This window comes from Stegostoma tigrinum, chromosome 6 (genome assembly GCF_030684315.1).
Source record: "Stegostoma tigrinum isolate sSteTig4 chromosome 6, sSteTig4.hap1, whole genome shotgun sequence".
Lineage (NCBI taxonomy): Eukaryota > Metazoa > Chordata > Chondrichthyes > Orectolobiformes > Stegostomatidae > Stegostoma > Stegostoma tigrinum.
The window spans coordinates 91,917,674-91,944,519 of record NC_081359.1 but is presented as its reverse complement, the minus strand read 5'-3'; the positions used below and the strand labels follow the sequence as shown (position 1 = coordinate 91,944,519).

Sequence of the window (26,846 nt, the reverse complement as noted above, 5' to 3'; positions counted from 1 at the left end):
TCCTCAAACGTTCCTCCTATGTTAAGCTTTCCATTCCTGGGACCATTCTTGTGAACCTCCTCTGAACCTGCTCCAGAGCCAGTACACCCTTCCTGAGATATGGGGCCCAAAACTGCACGCAATACTCCAAATGTGACCTGACCAGAGCCTGAGAAAGCCTCAGCAGTACATACCTGCTTTAATATTCAAGTCCTCTTAAAGTAAATGCCAACATTGCATTTGCTTTCCTGACTACTGACTCAACCTGCAAGTTTACCTTGAGAGAACCCTGGACTAGAAATCCCCAGAGCCTTTACACTTCAGACCTTCTGAATTTTCTCCCCATTTTGAAAACAGTCCATGCTTTTATTCTTCTTACCAAAGTGCATGATCTCACACTTTGCCAAGTTGTACTCCATCTGCCACCTTTGCCCACTCTGCTAACCTGCCCACATCCTTCTGCAGCCTCGCCACCTCCTCAATACTACCTGTCCCTCCACCTATTTTTGTATTGCCTGCAAACTTAGCCAGAATGTCCACAGTCCTTTCATCTGGATCATTAATGTACAAAGTGAAAAGCTGTGGTCCCAGCACTGATCCTTGCAGAACATCACTGGTCACTGGCTACCATCCAGAGAATGACCCCTTAATACCCACTCTCTGCTTTCTGACAGACAGCCAATCCTCTATCCATACTAGCACCTTGCCTGTAATACTATGGGCCCTTATCTTACTCAGCAGCCTCCTCTGTGGCACCTTATCAAAGGCCTTCATGAAGTCCAAGTATTCTCACAGATTTGTCAGGCATGAGCTCCCCTTGATGAAACCGTGCTGACTTTGTCCTATTTTACTGTACACTTCCAACTATTCAGCAATTTCATCCTTTACAATGGACTCCAAGATCTTACCCACGACTGAGGTTAGGCTAATTGGCCTGTAATTTTCTACCTTTTACCTTACACCCCTGTTAAACAGAGGTGTCACATTAGCCATGTGCCAGTCTTCTGGGGCCCTCCCTGACTCTAGTGATTCCTGAAACATCACCACAAACGCTTCCACAATCTCTTCAAATATCTTCTTTAGAACTCTGGGGTGTAGTCCAACCGGTCCAGGCTATTTGTCCACCTTCAGGCCAATCAGTTTTACTTGCACCTTTTCCTTGGTGATGGCGACCATACTCAGCTCTGCCCCTGTCACTCATTCGAATTTTTAGGATATTACTCGTATTCCACCATGAAAACAGACGCAAAGTAATTATTCAGTTCCTTGGCCATTTCCTTGTTCCCCACTACCATCTCTCCACCGTCATTTTCCAGTGTTCCAATGTCCACTTTTGCCCTTTTATATACCTGAAGAAACTTTTATAGTCTTTATTTATATTACAGACTAACTTACCCTCATATTTAGTCTTCTCCCTCTTTTTTTTGTTGCCCTCTGTTGGTCTTTGTAAGCTTCCCAGTCCTCTGATTTCCCACTGCCCTTCGCCACATTTTAATGTTTTCTCCTTTGCTTTTATGCTATCCCTGACTTCCTTAGTCAGTCATTGTTGCCTCATCCTCCCTGTACCATGCTTCTTTTTCCAAGGGATGAATTTTTGCTGCGTCTCCTGAATTAGTCCCAGAAACTCCTGCCATTGCTGTTCCACTGTCTTTCCTGCTAGGGTCCTCTTCTAGTCAATTCTGTCCAGCTCCTCCCTCATACCTCTGTAATCACCTTTATTCAGCTGTAATACCATTACCTCTGATTCTATCTTCGCCCTCTCAAATTGCTGAGTAAATTCTATCATCTTATGATCACTGCCTCCTAAGGGTTTGTTTACCTTCAGCTCCCTTATCCAGTCTGCCTCGTTGCACAATAACAAATCCAATATTGCCTGTTCCCTCATGGGGTCCACTACGAGCTGCTCCAAAATGCCATCTCAAAGACATTCCACATCAAATTCCTTTTCTTGCAATCCACCACCAACATGATTTTCCCAGTCCACCTGCATATTGAAATCCCCCATGATCACTGTGACTTTGCCTTTCTTACACACCTTTTCCATCTCCTGGTGCATCCTGCGCCCCAGCTCCTGACTACTGTTTCGAGGCCTGTACACAACCGCAACTATGGTTTTTTTTTTAAACCTTTGCAGTTCATCAATTCTACCCACACAGATTCTACACCATTTGACCCTACTTCATTTCTTCCTAATGATTTAATTTCATTTCTCACTAGTAAGGCAACCCCAACCCCTTGGCTCGCCTGCCTATCTTTTCGATAGGATGTATATCTTTGGATATTCAGTTCCCAATCCTGATCCCCTTGCAGCCACGTCTCTGTGATGCCAACCATGTCATAACTACCAGTTTCAATCTGCACCACAAGCTCATTTACATTATTAGAGATAACAAGGTTTAGAGCTGGATGAACACAGCAGGCCAAGCAGCAGAGGAGCAGGAAGGCTGAGGTTTCAGGCCTAGACCCTTCTACACCCAGCTCGTCCGATGCTGCTTGGCCTGCTACGTTTATCTAGCTCTATAGCATCTGCAGTTCCTACTAACTCAAACTCATTTATCTTATTCTTTGTACTGCGTGTATTCAAATATTTACTATTATACCTTGCCATTGTATAGCACTACACTTTACAAGTTAAACTTTATAAGCCAAACACCCACCCATTCCTCCATTATGGGAAGACATGTGTGGAGTAGTCATGCATCCAATCTTGCAATGCTTTCACCCAACACCCATATAAAAGGCTTTGAATTAAGTAGCATATAGCAAAGATACTAACACTAGTGACTATGGTACACCATGAGTTAACAGTTTCAAATTGAAACTTATAGGTGGCAATTTTCTACCTATGGATATTTAGCTGATTTTCTGTTATAAGTTCAGGTAAACAATATTGACCAGATTACATCCAATGTGACTTACCTATAAACTATTCTACCTCAACGGCAGTCATTGATATGGCTGATCACACCATCTTCTGCCAATGACTCCTCTATTGTCCACCTTTGTAGGACTCCATCCTATTTGTCAGCTACAGGCTGTCCTTTGGCAACTTTATTCAAATACATGTCAGCTTCCAGATATATGTTTACAATACCCAGCTCTGCCAGCTCTCTCAAGCACTCCATTGTCTGATTCATCACACTGCTTGTCTGATGTCCAGTACTAAATGAATTGAAATTTCCTCCAAGTACAAGGAGGACATAGTCTTCAGCCCCTGCCAAAAAATGTTGTTCCCTAGCAACTGACTCCATTCTTCTCCTTGGCTACTATCTGATGCTGAACCTGATGGTTCCCAATCTCAACAGTGGATTTAATCCTGAGATCAGTTTCTAAATGTACATCCACTCCTTTCGCAAGGCCTCTTTGTCCCACCTCTATAACATTTAGATCTCCATCCCCCTTCAGCTCTTGGCTGCTGAAATACTCATCTATGTCTTTATAATCTCTAAACCCGAGTATTCCAATGTTGTCCTAGCCAGGTATTCCACAAATTTGATAATACAGAACTCTGCTGTCTGCATTCTAACTTTTACCTATATTGCCTCCTGATCATTGGTTTTCTCCATGACTTTGCAGTGGTCTCATGGAACTGATTTTGTGATTTCAGACAACTGTACAATACTGCCAATATGGTTTTCCTGTCAACAAACTTCAACCCCACATTTATCCAAATGCATTATACTGTACTCAGCTACATTAAGAGACACTGGCCTGATCTCGGTTCATTTCCTTCATTGTATCTGTATTAGATTACAACTCTGACCCATCTCTTTGCAATCCGTGAACTTTTTAAACAGTATCAGCAATGCCATGGATTGAAGCATTAATGCAGTTCATGAGGTGCAACAGCCTCAAAATTGATTCCTTCTGAGACTTTACCAGTTACTATACAAAAAAGAATCTTTACTTAAATAACAATCAAGCCTACAAGAAGTGTAAAAATTGCTTCCAAGACTTTCTTGGATAAAGATTAAGCAGCATCTTCAAGATACTTCTGAAAGTTCATATGGCTGTCAAACCATCCAGCAATATCAAACAAATCAAACCAAATCCAGAAGTCATGCTGCGAGTCTCTAATACCACCTCCAAGCAGTCACACAAAGTACCCTTAATGATCCCTCAGGGCTTTTAAGTAAGTGAGGTTAAATTAGTGGACATACGACTTACTGGTTCTGATTTGCTGTCTTTTTTGAATATTAACCTCTCCAATTTAGAAACAATTACAGTTTCTATTGAATTGTTAGAAGTGCAAGCCAGTGCCTCGATTAACATTACTCCTTCATCCCCTACTTTAAGCATCCTGAGGCGAATGCTAAACTGAAAACAAAAAAAAATGCTGGAGATCACAGTGGGTTAAGACAGCATCCACTGACAGAAAGCCAATTGATGTTAAGTCTAAATGACTTTTCAACAGACCTGAGATGAATGCTGACAGATTCAGTAGCCTGAGTAAATGGAGAGAGAGATCATAGGGAGGAGCTGGAAAACTAAGTGCTATAACCCAGGAATCATAAGGAGACATTAAATAAATATTTCTAAAAGTGTATGCACCATCCCTTACAAATTGAATTATTTCAGCAAGACTGCATATTGCAATAAAAAGAGTGACTTTCTTACCTGTAAACCATAAAGGAGACTGTCTGATGGATGTCAACCTAAAAAAAAAATCAGTTAAATTCCATCTTTAGCTGACAGGGAACTTGAAATTATAGTTAATAAACCAACGGAAAAGTTTACTGCAAATCTCAATGGAGAGATTTGACTTATCAAGAGCAGCTGGTGTCACAAGCCTGCATCAATAAGTGCTGCCAGCTCTTTCACAGAAAATAAGTCATGCATGGAATGTATACCTGGCTCATCCACTCCAGTCCTGATCATATCAGCCAACCATCTTCAGATACCCCATTCTGAAAATTCCTTCTGGGGTTCAAACTTCTGGACATCTATCCCCAACTTACTGTTTTCTGTTTTATCCTTTGCTCTCTTCTACTTTGCATAAGGGAGATTAACAGCATTTTCTGCAACAAACAGCACAAGTCCAGAGGGATGTGTTATATCTTGAAAACCTGTGTTGTTGTGGGTGGGGTCACTTCACGTGATGAAGGAGCAGTGCTCTGAAAGCCTGCAATTTCAAGTAAACCTGTTGTCGTCTGACTTCTGATGTTGTTGCTGATGACACAGATAGAACTAGGAAAGATGTTTTGCTGAGGGAGTATGAGTAGTTAGGTGCTAACTTACAAAGCACAAGAATCACCAGACTCTGCCTGGGCCATCTGCAAATTGGCATATGGTGAATAGGAATAAAGAATTGAACATGCGGTCCAAAGACTGGTATGGGAGAAGTGGGTTCCAGTATCAAGAGCACTGGCACCAGCAGTGGGGAAGCTGGAATCTGGAATCTATGCTTTTAGGAAAAACATCTGAAAGAACTGCAGACGCTGGAAATTAGAAACAAAATCAGAAATTGCTAAGAAAACTCAGTAGGCCTGGCAGCATCTGTGGAGACAAAGGAGAGTTCACATTGTCGGTCCAGTGATGCTTCTTCAGAACGGAGTTGGCAGGGACAGCATAAAAGCAAAAGAGAGAGCATACAACATGAAGATTAGTGAGAAGCCTTTTAGAAACAGCAGAGGATAACTAATAAAGCAGTAAGAGGGAGAAGATGAAATATCAGAATAAGCTAGCCTGTAATATAATATGAAAGAGCAAGTTAGACAAAGGAGAACCAATGGGTGTGATCTATTTGGATTTCCAGAAAGCCTTTGAGAGGTGCTGCACAGGAGATTACTGGTGGTGTAGTGGACAGCGAAGAAGATTACCTCAGAGTACAATGAGATCTTGATCAGATGGACCGATGGCCAGCGGCAGATGGAGTTTAATTTAGATAAATGCGAGGCATTGCATTTTGGAAAGGCCAATCAGGGCAGGAATTATACACTAAATGGTAGGGTCCTGGGGAATGTTGATGACCAAAGAAACCTTGAGGTGCAAGTTCGTACCTCCTTGAAGGTGGAGGCATGAGTAGACAGGGTAGTGAAGGTGGTACTTGGCACATTGGCTTTTATTGGTCAAGCATTCAGTACAGGAATTGAGATGTCATGCTGCAGCTGTAGAAGGCATTGGTTAGGCCACTACTGGAATATTGAGAGCATTTCTGGTCTCCCTGTTGTAGGGAAGATGTTAAACTTGAAAAAGAGTGCAGAAAAGATTTACAAGGATGTGGCTATGGTTGGAGGGTTTGACCAATAGGGAGAGGCTGAGTAAGCTGAAGCTATTTTCTCTGGAGTGTCAGAAACTGAGGGATGACTTTACACAGGACTATAAAATCATTAAAGACATGGACAGGGTAAATAGCCAAGGCCTTCTTCCCAGGGTAGGGGATTCCAAAACTAGAGAGGGTACAGATTTAAGGTGAGCGGGGAAAAGATTTACAAGGGACCTAAGGAACAATTTTTTCCCACAGAGGATGGTATGTGTTTGGAATGAGCTGCAAGAGGAAGTGGTGGAGGCTGGTTCAATTACCACATATAAAAGGCATCTAGATGGGTATATGAATAGGAAGGGTTTAAGAGGGATATGGGCCAAATGCTGGCAAATGAAACTAGTCCCAGCAATTTAGGATATCTAGTGAGCACAGATATTTGGACCGAAGGGTCTGTTTCCATGTAGTACAACTCTGACTATGAATAAGATAAAATCCCATGGTGTTAGGGGAAAAGTACTAGCATGGATACAGGATTAGTTGACTGGCAGAAGGCAGACTGTATGGATAAAGGGGTCTTTTCATCATGAGAGTCAGTGGTTAATGGAGTTCCACAGGGGTCAGTGTTGGAACCACAACTATTCACATTATACGTTAACAATCGGAATGAAGGAACTGAGGGCGTTGTTGCCAAGTTTGCAGATGACAAAGATAAGTGGAGGGACAAATAGCGTTGAGGAAGCAGGGATTCTGTAGAACGACACGGACGGGTTAGAAGAGTGGGCAAAGATAATGGCAGATGGAATACAATGTGGAAAGATGCAAGGTTATGCGCTTTGGTCGGAAGCATAGAGGTGCAGACTATTTTCTAAATGGAGAAAGGCTTCAGAAATCTGAAACAAATCTGAAATCTTTGAGGTCCTAGTTCAGGATTCCTCTAAGATTAGCATGCACGCTCAATTGGCAGTTGGAAGGGAAGTGTAATGTTAGCACTGGTTTCACAAGGGTTAAAGTACAAAAGTGAGAGATGTCCAGCTGAAGCTGTATTCGGCTCTGGTCAAATGGCATTTTGAATATTGTGAGCAGTTTTGCCCCCATAGGCAAGGAAGGGTGTGCTGGTGTTGGAGGGGGTCCGGAGGAGGTTTACAAGAATGCTTCCGGGGATAAATGGCTTGACATATGAGTAGCAGTTAAGGACTCTGGATCTATGGAGTTTAGAAGGACTAGCAGGGATCTCACTAACCTTTGCAGAATAATGAGAGGCCTGGATAGAATGCATGTGGAGAAGATGTTTCCACTACTAGGATCCAAAAAGGTACAGCCTCAGAGTAAAGAGACGACCTTTCAGAACTGAGATGCGAAGGATTTTTTTTCAGCCAGAGGGTGATGACTCTGTGGAACTGCAGAGAGTTGTGCAGGCCAAGTCAGTGAGTGTATTTAAAACAGTGATAGATAGGGTCATAATTAGTAAGGGATTATCGAGAGAAATAGGAAGAAAACTGGAGAATGGGGTTGAGAAACATATCAGCTATAATCATATGGTAGAGCAGACTTGGTGGGTTGAATGGCCTAACTGTGCTTCTGTTGTTTTTTAAAATAGTGTAATAGGTCTCCAGGACCAGGTTGAGAAGACAGTAGAACGGATATGCATTGATCATCTTCCAAAATTCCTTAGATTCTGAAAGTGTCCAAGTAGACTGGTAAAGATTAAATGTAACACTTTTATTCATGAAAGCAGGAAACTATAGACAAATTAGTCTAACATCTGTTGTAGGGAAATTGTTAGAATACATTATCGGAGGAGTTTGCAGTAGGATAGGTAAATTATGGAGCGATTAGGCAATCAATATCATTTTGTGAAAAGGAAATTGTGTTTTAACTGATCTGTTAGAATTTTGAGAAATTATTATTGTTTAATGCTTTCCATTGTCCTGCAACCTTCAAAGCATACGTGACTTTTAATTTTACCAACAGTGGCATAGAGTGTAAGAGCAGGGAGGTGATGCTGCACTTAAGACCTCAGCTGCAGTATCATGCATAGTTGCGAGTTCCACATTATATGCAATGAAATACGAATGGGTTGGAGAGAGTACGTTTGCGATTTACTAGAATGGCTCCAGATATGAGAAACTTCAGCTATGAGAATAGATTGAAGACGTTAGGACTGTTCTCCCTTGAGAGATGAAGAGGAGGAGATCTAAGTGAGAGGCTGGAATTAGTTTCATCCTATCTACCTTTTAAAGAAACAAGAACAAAATGGCACAGATTTAAAAAGATACGCAAAGCAAGGGAGATGTGAGAAAAACTTTTTCACACAGCAAACTGTTACAAAATGGAATGCACTGCCTGTAAATATGGTGGAGGTGGGTTCAATTTTTGCAGTCAAGAGGGCAGCAGATAGGGGTTTTTAAGGATAGTAACAATGTCAGGATGGGGGTGGGGGTTGCAGAAGGCAAGAGACCCGCACTAGACAATGAGTTGGTACAGGCATTATGGGCTCAATGACCTTCTGCACTCTAATTATTAGAACATAAAACACATGGAAAGAATTAGACCATTCAGCCCATCATGTCTACTGTCATTTACATTCCTCTGCACTCTCCCCATTGACCCACTGACCTTCTTCTAAGTCCATTTTACATGCCACTTTAGGCAAGTGGTGAGTCAATAGCTGAAAATTTAAATGCTAGTTATTTTCAATACTTCAAGGCTGAGCTTCACTTTGTGGCTCAACATGATGAGATGAAAATGACTGTTCTGATGATACCACATTCCAGCAGTGATCCAGTGAAGCTCAACACAAGCTGGAAGAACAACACCTCATTTTCCAAGTGTGAAGCTGGATGAACACAGCAGGCCAAGCAGCATCACAGGAGCACAAAAGCTGACGTTTCGGGCCTAGACCCTTCAGAGAGGGGGATGGTAAACAACTGTATCTCCCAGTCGCGAACCATTTTAACTCCCCCTCCCATTCCTCAGACGACATGTCCATCATGGGCCTCCTGCAGTGCCACAATGATACCACCCGAAGGTTGCAGGAACAGCAACTCATACTCCACTTGGAAACCCTGCAGCGCAATGGTATCAATGTGGACTTCGCAAGCTTCAAAATCTCCCCCTCCCCCACTGCATCCCAAAACCAGCCCAGCTGGTCCCTGCCTCCCTAACCTGTTCTTCCTTTCACCTATCCCCTCCTCCCACCTCAAGCCGCACCTCCATTTCCTACCTACCAACATCATCCCGCCTCCTTGTCATGTCCGTCCTCCCCGGACTGACCTATCCCCTCCCCACCTATCTTCTCCTCTATCCATGTTTGGTCCGCTTCCCCCTCTCTTCCGATTTATTTAAGAACCCTCTCCCCATCCCCGTCTCTGATGAAGGGTCTAGGCCCAAAACGTCAGCTTTTGTGCTCCCGAGATGCTGCTTGGCCTGCTGTGTTCATCCAGCTTCACACTTTATCTTGGATTCTCCAGCATCTGCAGTTCCCATTATCTCTGAACACCTCATTTTCCATTTGGGGACCCTGCAGCCTTCTGCGCTCAATGGAGTTCAATAATTTTAGGGCCTAAACTTTCCCATGTCCCAGACCCCTACCCCACACATCTCTGTCTATCCAACTGCTCTTCTCTCTCTCTCTCCTTAGGCTCTATCCTATCGTTTACACCCTACCCCATCCCCCTTCATTTTCTCAGCCACCATCAGTTCTGAGGAAGGGTCACTAGACCCTTTGGACAACACAGTGGTTAGCACTGCAGCCTCACAGCGCCATGGACCCAGGTTCAATTCCACCTTCGGGTGACTGTCCGTGTGGAGACTGCACATTCTCCCCATGTCTGCCTGGGTTTCCTCCAAGTGCTCCAGTTTCCTCCCACAATCCAAAGATATGCAGGGTAGGTTGAGTGGCCATGCTAAATTGCCCAGTGTTCAGGGATGTGGAGATTAGGGGACGGGTCTGGGTGGGATACTTCAATGGTCGGTGTGGACTTGTTAGGCTGAAGGCCCTGTTTCCACACTGTAGGGATTCTATGACCCGAAACGTTAACGCTATTTTTCACCTTCACAGATGCTGCCAGACGTGTTGAGCCTTTGCAGCAACTTTGCTTTTGTGCTTCCAACATGCCCCCTTTTTACCTCAACTGAGAAATCCTCCTCCTATTCTAGTAGACCTGGCCTTCAGGTGTGACTGACATCTCCCATTTCTGCCTCACCCTTTCCCCTCCTTTTCACAACAATGATAGAGATCCCCTGGTTCTCACTTCCCATTCCTCTAGCCACTGCATTCAAAGAATCATCCTCCACCATTCCTGCCACCTCCAGCAGGATAGCAGCAAACAGATCTTCCCCTCCCCTCCACTGTCAGCATTTCACAGGGATCGTTCCCTCTAATGACAGCTTCCAAACCCTCTAACACTTCCTCACTCCCTCTTGGGTTCTTTCCATGTAATTGCTGAAGCTATGATGTTTGCTCATTCACCTACTCACTGTCCAAGGTCCCAAACACCCTTTTTAGGTGAAGCAGTATTTCACTTCCACTTCTTTCAATCCAGTCCACAGCACTAGGATTGTAGCAAGAACTGAAGATGCTGGAGCCACAGTCAATACAGAGTGGGGGCAGAGGAACACCGCAGATCAGGCAGCAGAGGTCCCGACGAAGGTTGTAAACCTGAAACGTCAACTTTCCTGCAGCATCAGAAGAGGAGGAAAGTTGATGTTTCAGGTTTACAACCTTCATTAAGACTTCTGCTGCCTGATCTGCTGTGTTCCCCCAGCTCCACACTGTATTCAGTCTACTGCATTAATTGCTCACAATTCAAACTCCCTTATATTGGTGAGACTAAACACAAGCTGGATAACATCTTTGCAGAATGCTCTGCTCTCTCAGTAAGAATAACCCTGGCCTCTTTGAAGCTTACATCACATATAAACAGGGTGGTTAAGAATGTGTCTGCTCAATCAAGAAACCACTTTGCTCTGATGCTAACATTTCTATCCTGGGATTGCTGTTGCAATGTTCCAGGCTAACCTAACAACTCACTTTCTGCAAGGCACTTTCCAGCCTTTAGAACTTAATGCTGAATTCTATAATTTCAGAACCTGAGCGACCGCAAGATGTTTTCTGTGAAGTAACAATCAAGATGGATTAGGTGGAAGCTGTAGATGTGATGCATTTAGATTTCTAAAAGGCATTTGATAAGGTGCCACAACAAAGGTTATTACATAAGAGACCATGGTGTAGGGGGTAATATATCAGTAGGGATAAAGGATTGGTTAGCTAACAATAAGCATGGAGTCAAGATAAATGGGTCTTTAGAGGTTTAGCAAACTTTAACTAGTGGAATGCTTAAGACATCAGTGCTGGGCCCTCAGCTATTTACAACCTATATCAATGACATGGATAAAACAGACCAAATACATGTTTGATACATTAGTGAATGCCACCCAAAAAGGGAGGAAAGCATGTTGTTGTGATGAGCTGCAGAGTCTATAAAAGGGATATTGAAGGTTCAATGATTGAGCAGATTTTGGCAGATGCAGAATAAATGGTTTATTGGACTGAAAAATGGCAGATGGAGTTCAATCTGGATAAATGCAAGTTATTGCATTTTGCCGCAACAAACAAGGATAGGGCTTGTAATTATTGGTAGGGCCTTGGGTCATGTTTTAGAACAAAGGGATTGAGGGATCTGGGTACATAATTCTTTGAAACTTGCATCAGATATCGAAAGGGTGGTCAAAAAGGCATTTGGCACGCTTACCTTAACTGCTCAGTCTTTTAGTTCTGATCACCCAGTTATAGGAAGGATAATATCAAGGTGGAGAGGGTTCAGAAGAGGTTTACTGAGATGTTGCCAGGTATGGAAAGTTTAGTTATAGAGAAAAGCAAGGAATGTTTTCCACTGGAGCATAGGAGGTTGAAATGCAACCTGATAGAAGTTTATTAAATAGTGAGATTTAGATAGAGTTAATGGCAGTTGCCTTTTCCCTAGACTGGGGACAAATTTAGGGGGGGGGGGGGGAAGAGGGGGAAGAGGGGGAAGAGGGGGAAGAGGGGGAAGAGGGGGAAGAGGGGGAAGAGGGGGAAGAGGGGGAAGAGGGGGAAGAGGGGGAAGAGGGGGAAGAGGGGGAAGAGGGGGAAGAGGGGGAAGAGGGGGAAGAGGGGTTCAAAAAAGACAGGAGGCAAATTTTTCACAGAAAGGTTGGTTCGTGTGTGAAATGAACTTCCTGAGGAAGTGGTGGATGTGGGTACAACTACAACATTTATAAGACGTTTGGATAGATATAGGAATAGGAAAGATTTGGAGGTATATGGGCCAGCAGCAGGCAGGTAGGACTGGTTTCGTTTGGAATTATGTTCAATGTGGACTGGTTGGACTGAAGGGGCTGTTTCCATGCATTATGATTTTATGATATGGAGAATGTAAACTAGTCTACTTCTACAGGAAGAACAGAAAAACAGCATACTATTTAAATGGTGAGAGATTGCAGAACTCAGTGGTGCAGAGGGATTTGGGTACCCTAGGACACGTATCATCAAAGGTCAGGGTACAAAGACAGCAGTTGATTAGGAAGACAAGTAAATGTTGGCATTTACTGAAAGGAGAATTGGCTAAGAAAGTGGGGAAGTTTTACTCAAGCTGTTCAGGACTTTGGTGTGACCACATCTAGAGTATTATGCACAGCTTTGGTATGCTTATTTGATAAAAGGTGTAAGTGCATTAAAAGTCGTTCATACAAGGTTCAGTCGACTCATTCCTGGAATGAAGGGATCATCTTCTGAAGAAATTAGACGAATGATAAAAGATGATCTTACACATACAAGATGCTGAGGGGACTTGATAGGGTGGATACTAGGAGGATGTTTCGACTTGTAGTTAAGACTAGAACTGGAGGTCACAGTTATAAAGAACAGAGGGACCCCTTTATAAGGCGAAAGTTAAGAGAAATTGTTTTATCATGCAGTCATTAGTCTGAGGAATTTTCTTCTCCAGTGATCAGTGGAAACTTGGTCAGTATGTCTATTCAAGATGGAGTTAATACATAGACAAGGTTATGGTGGTGATGACAAGGAAGTGAATTTGAGGCCACAAATAGATCAGCTATTGAATAATACAGCAGTCTCAAAGAGCTAAAAGGTCCCATGTTGTTACAAAAATTCAATTCAAATTGTCAGCGTTTTGAAAACCATGTTTACAAAAGCTCGAGAGTAACAAAGAAATCAAATTTTGCAAGTAGATTTTAAAACATGCTTTGTTCACCTACTGGTCCTTGTTAATCCAGAAACAAGAAATAGAGACCCAAGATCAGCAACTGAAATTTTTTTATTCATTCATGGTCTGTGGGCATTGCTGGTCAAGCCAATATTTATTGTCCATCCCTAAGACCCTTGAGAAGATTTTGGAAAGCTGCCTTCTTGAGCTGCTGCAGCCCTTGGAGAAGTGGGTACACGTACATTGTTTGGAAGGGAGCTCCAGAATTTTGTCAGAGTGACAGTGAAACATTAGTGATTCAAAGTCAGGATACTGTGTGGCTTGGACATGAATCTGCATGGGGTGGTGTTCCTATACAACTGTTGATTTTGTCCTTCTAGGACTCAGTTAACAGAGAATGCTAGAGAAACTCAGCAGATTTGGTAGCATCTTTGGAGAGAAAAGGAGTTAACATTTCAAGTGGGATAGTTATTTCTCAGTAGGTTCACCAATTATCACACAAGAACGAACATCATCAGGTCATCATCATATTGTGGCTTGAGAGAGCTTGCAATCGCAGAATTTTACAGCACAGAAGTGGAGCATACCAGCATGTCTGGACTAGCTCTTTCAAATAGAAATGTATTGTGCACAAATTAGTTGTTGTTTCCCACATTACTAGTAACAATTGAAAGTACTTACTTGGCTGTAAAGCACTGACCAGTCCCATGGTACTTATACAAGCTACAGAAAAGTTTTTCTCCCCATTAAATTAATGACTGACTCACTTTGCTTAGAATAGGAAAATGGAACCAAGATACATCAAGCATGATCTTATTAAGTCATGTGTAGGCAACAAGGCCCTGTAATACCTATTCTTATTTCTTAGGTTTTTCGAATCAACAAATGCGGTCCTCAGCATGAGGCTGAAGACTAGTGAGACTAAAAGTAAGCTCTAGGCCATATTATCATAAAGAAATAGGAACGAAGATGGCCCTTTGGCCTGCTGAGCTTGCTCCATCATTCAACATTCCTCAGATCCACTTTCCTGTCCTTTGATGCATCAGCCTTGACTTCCCTCATTTACCATCTTTATCAATCTTAGCCTTAATTACACAAAAGGACCTACCCCCAGACTTCCATGGCAAACAGTTCAAAAGACACTCAACCCTCTGACAGAAGAAATTCCTCCTCATCTCAGCCTTAAATTGGTACCCCTTCATTCTAAGGCTATGCCTTCTGATCCTAGACTCTCCCATGAGGGAAACATCCTCTCAGCATTTGCCATCAAGATCCTGAAGAATTCTACATGAGATCACTGCTCATCTTGCAAATTCCAATTAGCAGAGTCTCAACCAGTATAGCCTTTTATCACAAGTCAATCCCTTTATACCAGGAATCATTCCACCAAATCTTCTCTGAATTGCCTCCAATGAAATAGTATCTTTCCTTATTTAAAAGGAGGCCAAACTGCTCATTCCGGATTTGGTCTCACCAACACTTTGTAAATTGCAAAAAGTCTTCCCTACTCATATTCCAACCCCCTTGAACTAAGGGCCAACATTCCATTTGTGTTCCTGATTATCTGCTGCATCTGTGCACTCACTTCCTGTGTTCATGCCCAAGTCCTACTGTATTTTCCATTTAAATAATATTCTTTTATTTCATTCTCCCTTCTGAGGAAGGGTCACCAGACCCGAAACGTTAACCGTTTTCTCCTTCAGATACTGCCAGACCAGCTGAGCTTTTCCAGCAACTTTGTTTTTGTTCATAATCCATTTACCAACTTGTTGTCCACTTAATTAACTGATCAATATCCCTCTTGCAACTTGTCTTTCCACCTATTTTGAGTCATCTGCAAATTTGGCAATAGTACATTCGCTTCCTTCTTCCAAGTCATTAATACATAAACAATTACAGTCCCAGCATTTATCCCTGTGTAAACACACTAGTTAGAGGTTTCCAACCTTATCCCCACTCAATTTCCTGCCCATGAGCCAATTATCTATCCACACCAATATACTAACTGAAAACGCATTGGCTCTTAACCTTTTGCGCAGTACCTTATTGAATGCCCTCCACAATTTCAAATATATCTACTAGTTGCCCTCTATCTTCTCCAGTTGGGGCTTTCTCAAATAAAAAACTCTTAATTAGCCAGACACAATTTCCACTTCATGAAGTCGTGCTGACTCTGCTTGATTAGATTGTGATTTTCCAAATGTGCTGCACTTACCTCTTTAATAATTGATTGCAACATTTTTCCAACAGTAGGTTAAGCGTCCAATAGTTACCTGCTTTTTGCCTCCCTACCTTTTTTGAATAAAACTATCAGATTAGCAGTTTTCTAATCCTCCTGGTATTTCTCCAGATTCCAAGTATTTTTAAAAACAAAATAAAAAAAAAAATCAATGCACCAACTGCCTCTGTAGCTGCTTCTGTTAGGATCCTAGGACGGTAGCCATCATGGTTAGGGGACCTATCTGCCTTTAGCTTCATTAGTTTGTACAGTACTACTTCTCTCATGGTGGTGTTGGACGTTCAAAGTATTTTCCACCTTAAAGATTGATGCAAAATATCTGTTTCCCTCCTGCCACTTCCTTCATCCCCATAACTATCTCCCTAGATTCATTTTCTAAGGTGCCTATATATACTTTGAACTTTTTAAAAATATATACTTAAAGAATTTTTATTGTCAGTTCACATGTTTGTAAGATTACCCTCCTAGTTTATTTTCTCTGTTTTACTTTTAGTCCTCCTTTGCTGGATTCTGATTTTAACCCAATCTTTGGGGCTAATACTGACTTTGGCCTCTTTACAAGCTTTTTCTTTCAATTTGGTACTCTCTTTAACTTCCTGAGTTAGCCATGGTTGATTTATTGGTGGGATATATTTTTGCTAACAGTCGTGAATTGCCTCCTTAAATCTCTACCACTGGTTGTTTACAGGCTTTCCTGCTAACCAAGCTGCCCTATCCATTTTAGTTAACACAATCCTCATTTCATTGTAATTCCCTTTAAGTTAAACAGCTGTTTCCAATCCAAGTTTCTCACTCTCAATCTGAATATTACATTCTAGCACCTTATAACTACCACTCCCCCAGGCATCTTTTACTGAGATCATTTATTTAACCTGCCTCATTACCCATTCCCAGGTCCAAGGTAACCTGTTGTCTGTTCGGCACCGAGACATATTTCTCTCGAATATTATCCCAAATGCTCTTTATAAATTGATTGTTGTAACTACCCTTTCCAAATTGTATTAACCTCATTAACATGAATATTAAAAAGTCACCCATACTTACTGTTGTATTATTTTTACATACAATTATTTGTACTCCTTTCTGCCAGTGTGGCTCATGTTTGGGGGTCTATACACTACCCCTACCAATGACTTATTTTGCCGAAACAAAATGGACTCTACTTTATCTGAGCATAGAGAGTGTCCTTATTTCACAAATGTCCTTATTTCATCTCTTATTAAGAATATTATCCCACCACCTCTTCCTTCCCGAAAAGTCAAATATCCCTGAGTGTTAAGTTTCCAGATTTCATCTTCTTGTAACTGTGTTTCCACAATTTCAAATGAAGTCATATTAATTTACTTTGATTTGCACTGTTAGTTTGTCGACCTTATACCGAATACTTCATTCACTAAGATACAAAAGTTTGGCTTTTTGCCATTTTCAATCATCCTATCTTTTCTTTGTACTGTGACTCTACTTGCTTCTTACCCTTGATGACTTTATCTACCATTTTTGACTTTTACTGATTTTTTTTAAAAAAACTGTCCTTGTTTTCTCTTTCCCTTGCGACCCTGCTTCAGTTCCCATCCATCTGCCATTCTCAGTTTAAACTGGTCCTAAATACAGTAGCAAATACTCACTGTAGGACATCAAGCCCAGGTGTAACCTTTCGTACTGGTCCCACCTATCCCATTTTTCTAACTTCCTAACTCCCTATTTTTATCTTTTAGAACTTCCTTTTTTAAGCCCATGTTACTGGCACCAATGACCACTGGCTGTTCATCGCTCATTGCAGAATATCCTGTAATCACTCCGAAACATGTTCAACACTAGCAGCAGATAGGCAACAAGTTATCATGGAGTCTTGTTTGCAGCCACTGAAACGCCTCTCCATTCCCGTTATAACTGAATCCTCTGTATCAATTGTATCCCCACACCTTCCTCCTCCCCAAGCAGGAGAGCCAAACATGGTGCAAAGAATTTGGCTATTACTGCTTCCGCTTTTAGGCCATTCGTCCCACCAGCATAAAATGCAGTATATCTGTTTTGCAGGGGAACAGCCACAGGAGGTCCCTACATTATCTGCCCAGTCCTTATTCTTGTGAATGAATAAAAGTACTCTTGGCAGGATGTGGGTATAAAAGAAAAGCACAACAGTGATGTCTACACTAGATCAGACAGTAAATTATGGGCTTCACATGTGCTTCCGTTCATCCCTACCTGGTGACTGTAGATGCAGCTTGTTTTAACAGCATTACATTTCTTACACACAGGACCTGCAAACAAGATGAGAATATATAATGAGAATTACAGTGAAATTAAAACTTCAGATGCCTTATCAATTTGAATACAATTGTACTTAGTATGACAGTGAAGTAATTATTTAAATCAGGAGGGAAAGTTCTCTTTAGGTGTTTAGGCTGGACTCCTGACAAAGCGTTTTGGCCCAAAATGTTGACTTTCCTGCTCCTCCAATGCTGTCTGACCTACTGTGCTTTTCCAGCCTCAACATCTATAAATAACAGAGTGTGAAGCTGGATGAACACAGCAGGCCAAGCACCATCAGAGTACGAAAGCCTGACATTTCGGGTCTGGTGAGTCCCAACCCGAAACGTCAAGCCTACTCCTCTGCTGCTGCTGCTGCTGCTTCGCCATATGTGTTCATTCAGCTTCACACCACGTTATCTCAGATTCTTCAGCATCGGCAGTTCCTGCTATCTCTCAACATCTACAGACTCTGGTTTCTAGCATCTGGGGTCCTTATTATCTCTGAGAAAGTTTACTTTCCTCACCAAATTCTTTCCACTGGCAGCAGTCATCCAGCATCTAATTCAAGTGACTGCTGTACTAATGTTTGAGCCTCAGCTATACCCATAGCCTATTTAATTCTAGTAATCATCACAGTGAAGTCCATTCTGGTGTCCATCCATTCTTTATACATACACTTCAAACAACAATTAAGAATATCACAGGAACATTAAGAAAAAGTTAGCCATTCAGCCCTTCTAGCCATCCACAACCATGGATGATCATCCAAGTCAATAGCCTCCCCCCCCCCACATCTTTTAATCTCTTTAGCTTTAAATGCTTATATTCAACTCCTTCTTGAGATAATACAATATTTTTGCCTTGAACGCTTTCGGAGGTAGCAAATTTCATAGTCTCACCACAATTTGTCCTAAATGATTCAGCAACTCTGGCTGAGTCTTCCACCACAAAAGTTTATAAGGCATGGAGATCAATAACAGATTTCTCTGACTCTAGAGCAGAGCCTCAAAATCTCACACTTTTCTTCAGCCCAGTTACTCAGAGATAAATTCAGAGTCTTCAGGTAAGTAGAGTTGATTTAAATTAAGCAATACAAAACAATTTGCTTTAATTTTCTAAAAAAAAGAAAAAATCACAAATCTGTTCTAAAGAAAGCTGTTGAAATTATGCAGTGCACAGAGAAACAGAAACAAGACTTGCTTATTCTTTTAAAATAATCTGTTTTTGAGAATATGGATCTTCAAAATATAAAATAATGTTATTCATGGAGTCACTACTTTTGAATGAACTGTTACCAATGTAATATTTAAACTGGATGTCACTCATCCATGTCTTACTAGGTACATAAATATTAAGATAGCAAATTTTCAACAAATGTGTGGAACAAAAAAAAATGACTAAAGATCTCCTCGTCGTAACTGCCAGCATGGTTCAGTTGTCCCACTCTCAGCTCTCGGTCAGAAATTTAAGGGTTTAAATCTCACTTCAAGACCTCAGCATAAATATTTCGTCTGTATTCATTCAATGCAGTACAGAGGGAGTGCTACACTGTTAGAGGTGTCATCCTTTGACTGAAAATGTTAAAATGAGGTTGCCTTTGCTTGTTCTCAGAGAGTGAAGGATAATCATTCCCTGTGACCCGTCCAACATTTATCCGACAACGAATATCAGCTGACATATTGTTTTGGTGTTTATGGGAGCTAGAAGAATCAAAGAATCATTACAAACGTAGATCGCGATTTAGCGTTGTGTTGGCACCAGCTATCTGAATGAACGATTCACTTAGCACCATTGTCCGCCTTCCAAAGGCAGTGTTGTCCGCACAATTTGGCTTCTGTTTCTCACATTACAAGTGACTACACTTTATCGGCAGTAAGGTACTTTGGCCGGTGCTACATAAATGCAACATTTTCCCCCAGCGAAACAAAGAATGATTTTGTTATAGCACGACCAAGTCGCGTGTCACAAGTTGCTGACAATGCAGAGACCAGATGTCGTCGTCGTCGTTGTTGTTGTTCCTTCAGTAAATTCCCAGCAGTGCTGGCCTTGTCTGTCCCTATAACCCACTGAGAACCAAGCTGTGGACCGCCATTACCGACAGCAACACCCACACCGCAACCACAGCTCGGTTATAACAATCCCGTAACTATTCTTTATGTACAGCTATAAACACAAAATCACCTTCGTTACAGCAGGATTCATGATTCAGCTGGCCTGAACCAAAACTGCCGCTTCCGGGTCCAGCACACCAACCCCTCCCCCGCGGAACACTGCGTAAACTCCCAACCCCACCCCCCGGCAACAAAACACACGGTTCGTATGTTCCGGCTCCAGTGCTTTCAGCTTCAGGAGAACGCTGTTTTTATCCAAATATAGCTAATTCAGTATTGAGGGAGAGATTAGATCGAATCACAAGAAGTAAATAAATACAGAGGAGGAAACAAACTTATTTTGGATGGTTGTTTGTCCCTTGTTACCTCCAGTAATACATCTTCAAAGAAAAATACCCATTTAACGAGTTGAATCTTTCATTGTTTCTCTGCTAAAGGGAGTGGCTCCTCAATGGGCAGTTCGCAGAACTACCTCGTCGATTCATTTCGTGGCATCCTTGCAATTTGTTTAAACAAAACAGGTAAAAGCATAGGATTCTTATAGGGCTCGACAGGAAAGATGCTGAGAGGATGTTTCCCCTCGGGAGAATCTAGGACGAGAGGGAATAGTCACATAAGAAAGGGACACCAATTTAAGACGGCGATGAGAAGAATTTCTTCTCGCACAGTCTTTCAGGCTCCGTACCACGGTGATCCTGGGGTCAGGGGTGCAGAGTTCTTGTGTATAGTTATGGCTGAGATCGACAGATTCCTGATCAATAAGGGAGTCAAGGGTTAGGGGAAAGAGCAAGGAAAGTGGACGTGAGGAATGTTGGATCAGCCATAATCCTGTTGTATGGTGGAGCAGACTTGAAGGCTGAATGGCTACACGTGTTCTTATTTTCTTATGGCCTTATAGGTCCGTATTAAGTAGATTTAATCATAAATATGCACAGAAGGAGGCCATCAAGACCGAACAATTTATGTTTCATATCTTCATTCTTACATAGCCTGCAAAATTTTCATATTTCAAGTGTTTATCCAATCTGCTTTGGAAGGCTATCCACCACCTTATTTGTGCATCCAGATTCCAACGCCTGGTTCTGTTAAAAGGACAATATTTCAATTGCAAAAAGACCACTGCACTTCCAAAGATGCCAGTTTTTTTATGATACATTAACTGAAGACCCATCTGTCCTCTCAGGTAGATGTTAAAGATACCTTTACACTATTGAAGAAGAGAAGGATGTAGTTGCCTCTTTCGCACTAACAATCACCTCTGCCAACATCACAGACACAAATTATTTGGTCATTGTGTACATGTACTTGTTTGGTGCAAAACACGGTGCTGTGTTTTGTACAATGGTAATTATTTCAAAAAACTACAATGGCTGCAAAAGCAGCAGAGAATCAGGACATGTGCAAGCCACTAGAAATGTAAATATTTCTATCTCTTATTGAAATCTATCATTTCCATAATTTCCCAGTTTTAACCTGCAAGTTTAGAAATTATCCCCTATACCTGAGTCCAAATCGGTATGCTTTTTCAAAAATAGTCATCCTAATATAAAACATTGAACTCTATTGTATTCTTCTCTTTGATCTGAAAAATCACCACAATTCTGTCTTCTATAATTTGGCAAATTTTGCATTCATGTTACTGCTACAACTTTAATGGGATTCAATTTTGCTGGTAAACTTAATATGTGTCACTTTGTCCAAACTGTTTGTTTGTTAGACAGAACTAATTACCTTTAATTGGAATTTAAGTTGCTTTAAGATAAAAGGCATTTTTAAGAGTGCTTTGTTTAAAAATACAAAAGCTGAAGGTACAAATACAGCTAAAACTAAAAGCTACAGTGCACTAAAAAAAAGAAGCTGCTAATTCAATTCTGAAAAAGGAGACAGATTTAAGTCATCAGAACACACAGCCTGAATGGTCTTCCAGAAGAAAACACTGCATAAAAACACTAAAGTAACAATTTTCTACAATGAGACAGGTGGACAGTATAACGGTGGCCTCATTTGGAATATTGCGTGCAGTTCTGGTTGCCCCATTGCAGGAAGGATGTGGAAGCATTGGAAAAGGTGCGGAGGAGATTTACCAGGATGTTGCCTGGTCTGGAGTGCAGGCACTATGAAGAAAGGCTGAGGGACTTGGGTTTGTTCTCATTGGAGAGAAGGAAGCTAAGAGGGGATTTGATAGAGACATAGAAGATGATCAGAGGATTAGATAGGGTGGACAGTGAGTCTTTTTCCGAGGATGATGACTTCAGCTTATACGAGGCAGCATAGCTACAAATTGAGGGGTGATAGATTTAAGACAGATGTCAGAGGCAGGTTCTTCTCTCAGAGAGTGGTAAGGGCATGGTATGCCCTGCCTGCCAATGTAGTTAACTTAGCCACATTAGGGGCATTTAAACAGTCCTTGGTTAAGCATATGCATAATGATGGGATAGTGTAGGGGGAGGGGCTTCGATTAGTTCACAGGTCAGTGCAACATCGAGGGCCGAAGGGCCTGTTCTGTGCTGTATTGTTCTGTTCTATGTTCTATGTCAACATCCAGAGATTGGTCAGTTCTGTCATTTTCTTTCTCCTCTCTCAAACATCTTTGGTAAGCAATTCTAAGGATGATGCAGAATTGCACATAATTTGCCAAAATAGTCACTATTGAAAATGATGAGCCATTGGAAATGATCAGCTGAAAACTGTAATGACTGTACTGCCACATTTGTAGGGCCTTCTTGTCAAGGTCATTGGATGTTGCTTTGAAGTAGGATATAAATTAGGTACCAGGATGATTGTCTGATATACTGAGCAGGTTGCCTGACTCAAACGCCAAAATATTTCTCTCAGCCTATATATTGACGCTGTAGACTACCAAGTTGCAAATGTTCCCAAGGTTGATCTCTCACACTGTGGCCAGTGGACAGTTGCAAGCAGTAACTCCTGAAGATGACTAATGATAACAATTCCAAAAGATCATTATCTGAAGATGGCCTGACAGTATTAAAGAAGAAAATATGAACTTAGTATATTACAACTAGTCATTTTCAAGGGTAAAAAAGTTCTAATACCAAAAGCACATTGTTGAGATAACACATGCATGTTACACCATGGAAACATGGTGATTGAATGCACAAGATGCTTTGCATGGCTGTGTACTGGCTGGGAATGAAACAGGGTATTGAATGACACATAAACATATGTGAGCTATGCCAAGTACATCAACTTTAGCAGTGAAAGGAGCCTCATATCTTCATCTTTGTATGGTCTTAGTAAACAAACTTTCTTCCTTAATACTGTCAGATCATCCTTGAATAATAATCTTTTGCAATTCCATGGGTGAGAGTTGCAACAAACCTATTCACAGTGCACAGTGAAGATTACATCATGACAATGGAATTCTTCAGCGAATTTCCGATTGTTTGACAACTTAGTAACACAATCAGCACAACGTCATTGATACGTTGAGTGCATTTTTTTTCAATCTATCAGAACATACGGTATGTTCTATCAATCAATTATCATTAAATGTCAAACAGAAATGCAACATTTTTGTTCTGCATTGCATCGCATCATTGCATTTTTGCACGGCAGTACTAGGGAAGAGATTATCCTCCCTAGCATAACATATACTCAGGGTAATCTTGCCCAACACCTAATCGTTTAACCATTCCATGACACAGGACATTCTGCTTCAAAGACTTAGGAGATTGAAGGAGACACATAAGTGAGCAAGTAGAGAACTACCAAAACTGTTCACTGGTTATTTATTAGAGGTTTTAGATTTAAAATTTTATTTGAAAATAAAACAATATTTCTTTAGATTTTGGAGTGCATGTTAGAAATTCAAATAACAGGATCCAGTTTCTAGAATATGCAACCAGCCCAGATCATACAAAATCATTACTGATCATGGCACTGCATTGCAAAGGAACAGAAGCCAGTTCAGAAGTATGTACATTACAACAATGATGCACAAATAGAATGAGGAAAAACCCTGATGATGCTTGAGCTGTGATATTCAGTGACAGAAACAGGTAGTAGAACAATCGAATTGTCAAACAAATGTAAAAGAGAATAATGGCTTATGCTGGGTCTGACTCCTTCCAGTGGACTACCCTCCCTCCACCCCCAGCCCCACACTGCCCACACCTCACCACCAGTTCCCAATGACTCCTTGATGTAATTCTTCGTGAAATACTGCCTTCATAACAAGGGCAGTCACACTCACTTTATCTCTGGAGTTCAGCTCTTCTGTCTATTTTTGTCCCAAGGCTAAATTGAGGCCAGAAGCTGAGCGGCCCTAGAGGAGCCAAACTGCATACTATTGAGCAGGTTATTCCTTCCAATTGATAACTACTAAAACAGCTTGGCAAGGAACATGGCTAGTTCTGGTGCACAAGTCTTCAGTACTATTATCAGTATGTTGTCAGAGTCCATAGCCTTTGCAGTATCCAGTGCCCTTAGTCATTTCTTGAGAGTATGAGGAGTGAATCGAATTAGTTGAAGATTGGCATCTGTGATGCTGCAAGAGGCCAAGATACTGAACCACTTTGGCATTTCTGATTGAAGGTTAATGCATATATTTTAGTCTTATCTTTTGCTCCAATGTGCTGGGCTTCCTGATTGTTGAGGAAAGGGTATTTGAGGAACTGCCTCCTACCATTATATTCTTAACTGACCATCTTCATTCTTATCTGGATGTGGCTGGACTGCAGAGTTTAGATCTGCTCTGTGGATGGAATCAATTAGCCCTATCTATTGCATGTTTATGCTATTTGGCATGTAAGAGGTCCTGTGTTATAGCTTTACCAGACTGACTCATCATTTTTAGGTTTATCTGGTGCTACTCCAAGCATGCCCTCTTGCACTTTTTACTGAACCACAGTTGATCTCCAAGCTTTGATTGTAATGGTACGGTGGGGAATACAGTGGACCATAAGTTACAAAATGTGGTTAAATGCAATTCTGCTGCTGCTGATGGCCTTTAGTGCCTGATGCAAGCCCAGTTTTGGGTTCCACGGTCGTTTCAAAGTGTGTCGCCTTGTTGAACATAATGGAGCACTGATTCATAAGATGAGACTGAACAGTACATAGTAATCATAGGAAGTTTCATTGGTCATGTTTGACTTGATACCATGAAGCTCCATGTTGAGGGCTCCCTGGGCAACTTGCTCCTGACTGTGTATCACTGTACCACCACTTCTGGTAGTCTGTACCTCCAGTTGGGGTAGGGCATATACAGGGATGGTGATGGTGCTGTTTGGGAAATTACTAACAATTGTGATAAAGTTTCCAAAAAATTAGACTTTTTTTAAGGTCAGTTAGGGAATTATGTACAATGTTCAGCTCCCACTATTCTCAGCCCAACTGGTGGTCCATTCAGAATCATGTTTTATGTTTGGTACATCGAGTGGTGGAAGAGACCTCAAAAGATATTTTGTGTCAAGGAATTGAGGTATCAATGCAAAGGAAAAGGTCATATTGTCATCACTTTATCAGTTATACATACTGGACAGAAAGGATTCATCAGGACCTCTCAGAGGGCCATTGCCCTTAGGGACACACATTCACCAGGGTGATGGGAATAAAGTTTGTGTATAAGTTGCAACAAAATCTAAAGTGAAGACCAAGGCAGACAACATGCATAGTGATAATGCAAGCTTCCTTAAATTTTTTCCACATAGCCACTGGCAACATCAATAACATCAGTCAAATTTAGAGCTCTCGGAAGGTTTGAAGGGCAATTCTATTGTATTATGTAATGCAGAGGCAACCAACTACTGGCATCGCACGTTCAATTCCTAAATTATCTGATAACTGGAACATTATGGAGCTCCAATATCACTGAACTAGACAGGGAAAACTTGGTCATGATTTGTGCAATTACTGTCTAGTGACCATGATTCCATACATTTGTGATCATCACTTGAGAACAATATAAAATTCTATTTGGATTCCACCTTCCCACACTTTCTGATCCAATCATAAAGCTTGCTGACTGTTACTGTCCAAAGTAATTTATTATAAAGCTGCTACTGTTTGTGAACCAAGTCAAACTGAGTCACTGTCTATGGATCACAGTGCTTCAAAACAGAAGAAACATTTTGCAGAGACATGAGGATGCAATACCATTTCTGAAGAAGGGTCCAGACCCAGAATGTCAGCTTTCCTGATCCTCTGCTGCTTGGCCTGCTGTGTTCATCCAGCTCTACAACTTGTTAACTCAGATTTTTCCAGCATCGGCAGTTTCTACTATCTCTGGATGCAATAGACATTTGCTTAAGAGTGTAAAGGAGAAAGAAAAGGCTGCAAATTTAACATTTCCTGCTTTGCAAATTTTTTTTTGCTGTATTATATTTCCTGTGTGCACTTGAATTTCTCTTAGAGTTAATTTGGATAAATAATGCCCCTTAATTTATATTTTGTGAGTTGTTAATTTGGTGGCTGAAGGTAACTATGCCTCAATCCAACCAAACAGTATAATGTAATTTGTTATTTTCTTTCTTGGCAAGGCTATAGGGAGACATGATCAGCTCATGTGGATCACCCTAACTAGAGTGCGAGGAGAACCAGCTCATTTAACAGTTTGTGGAAGGATTGCAAAGTCTTACCCTATCAACACAATGTTCATAGAAAGTTGAACAGTTACATGAAGTACCATGTAATAGATAATTACAGATTTAGATTCAGATTTTGAAATGAAGGACTGCTGTACAGACTTCTTTAGTCTGAGTTGAATCACAGGGAGGCAAGATAACCTGTTGTTTCCTGTTAACAGTTTCCAGTAATTTCTCTACATGTTTTGATTCATAAGTATGTTTCTATGAGGGAGGCAATGATACAGCGGTCAAGTAATCTCCAGTTTA

General features: G+C 41.3%; 1 protein-coding gene across 2 annotated transcripts in view; it reads right to left on the bottom strand.

The window, feature by feature from the left end:
* mrpl48 (mitochondrial ribosomal protein L48) overlaps positions 1-20,155 on the bottom strand; it is a 41,858-nt gene extending 21,703 nt beyond the window's left edge. For both annotated transcript variants that reach the window (XM_048533376.1, XM_048533377.1), the window contains exons 1-3: positions 20,063-20,155; positions 17,834-17,889; positions 4,597-4,634 (exon numbers count right to left, since the gene is read on the bottom strand). In XM_048533376.1, coding sequence (XP_048389333.1) covers positions 4,597-4,634; positions 17,834-17,889; positions 20,063-20,083 — 115 coding nt within the window. In that variant the 5' untranslated portion in view covers positions 20,084-20,155. The remainder of the gene's footprint in view (positions 1-4,596; positions 4,635-17,833; positions 17,890-20,062) is intronic.
* Positions 20,156-26,846: the final 6,691 nt, after the last annotated feature.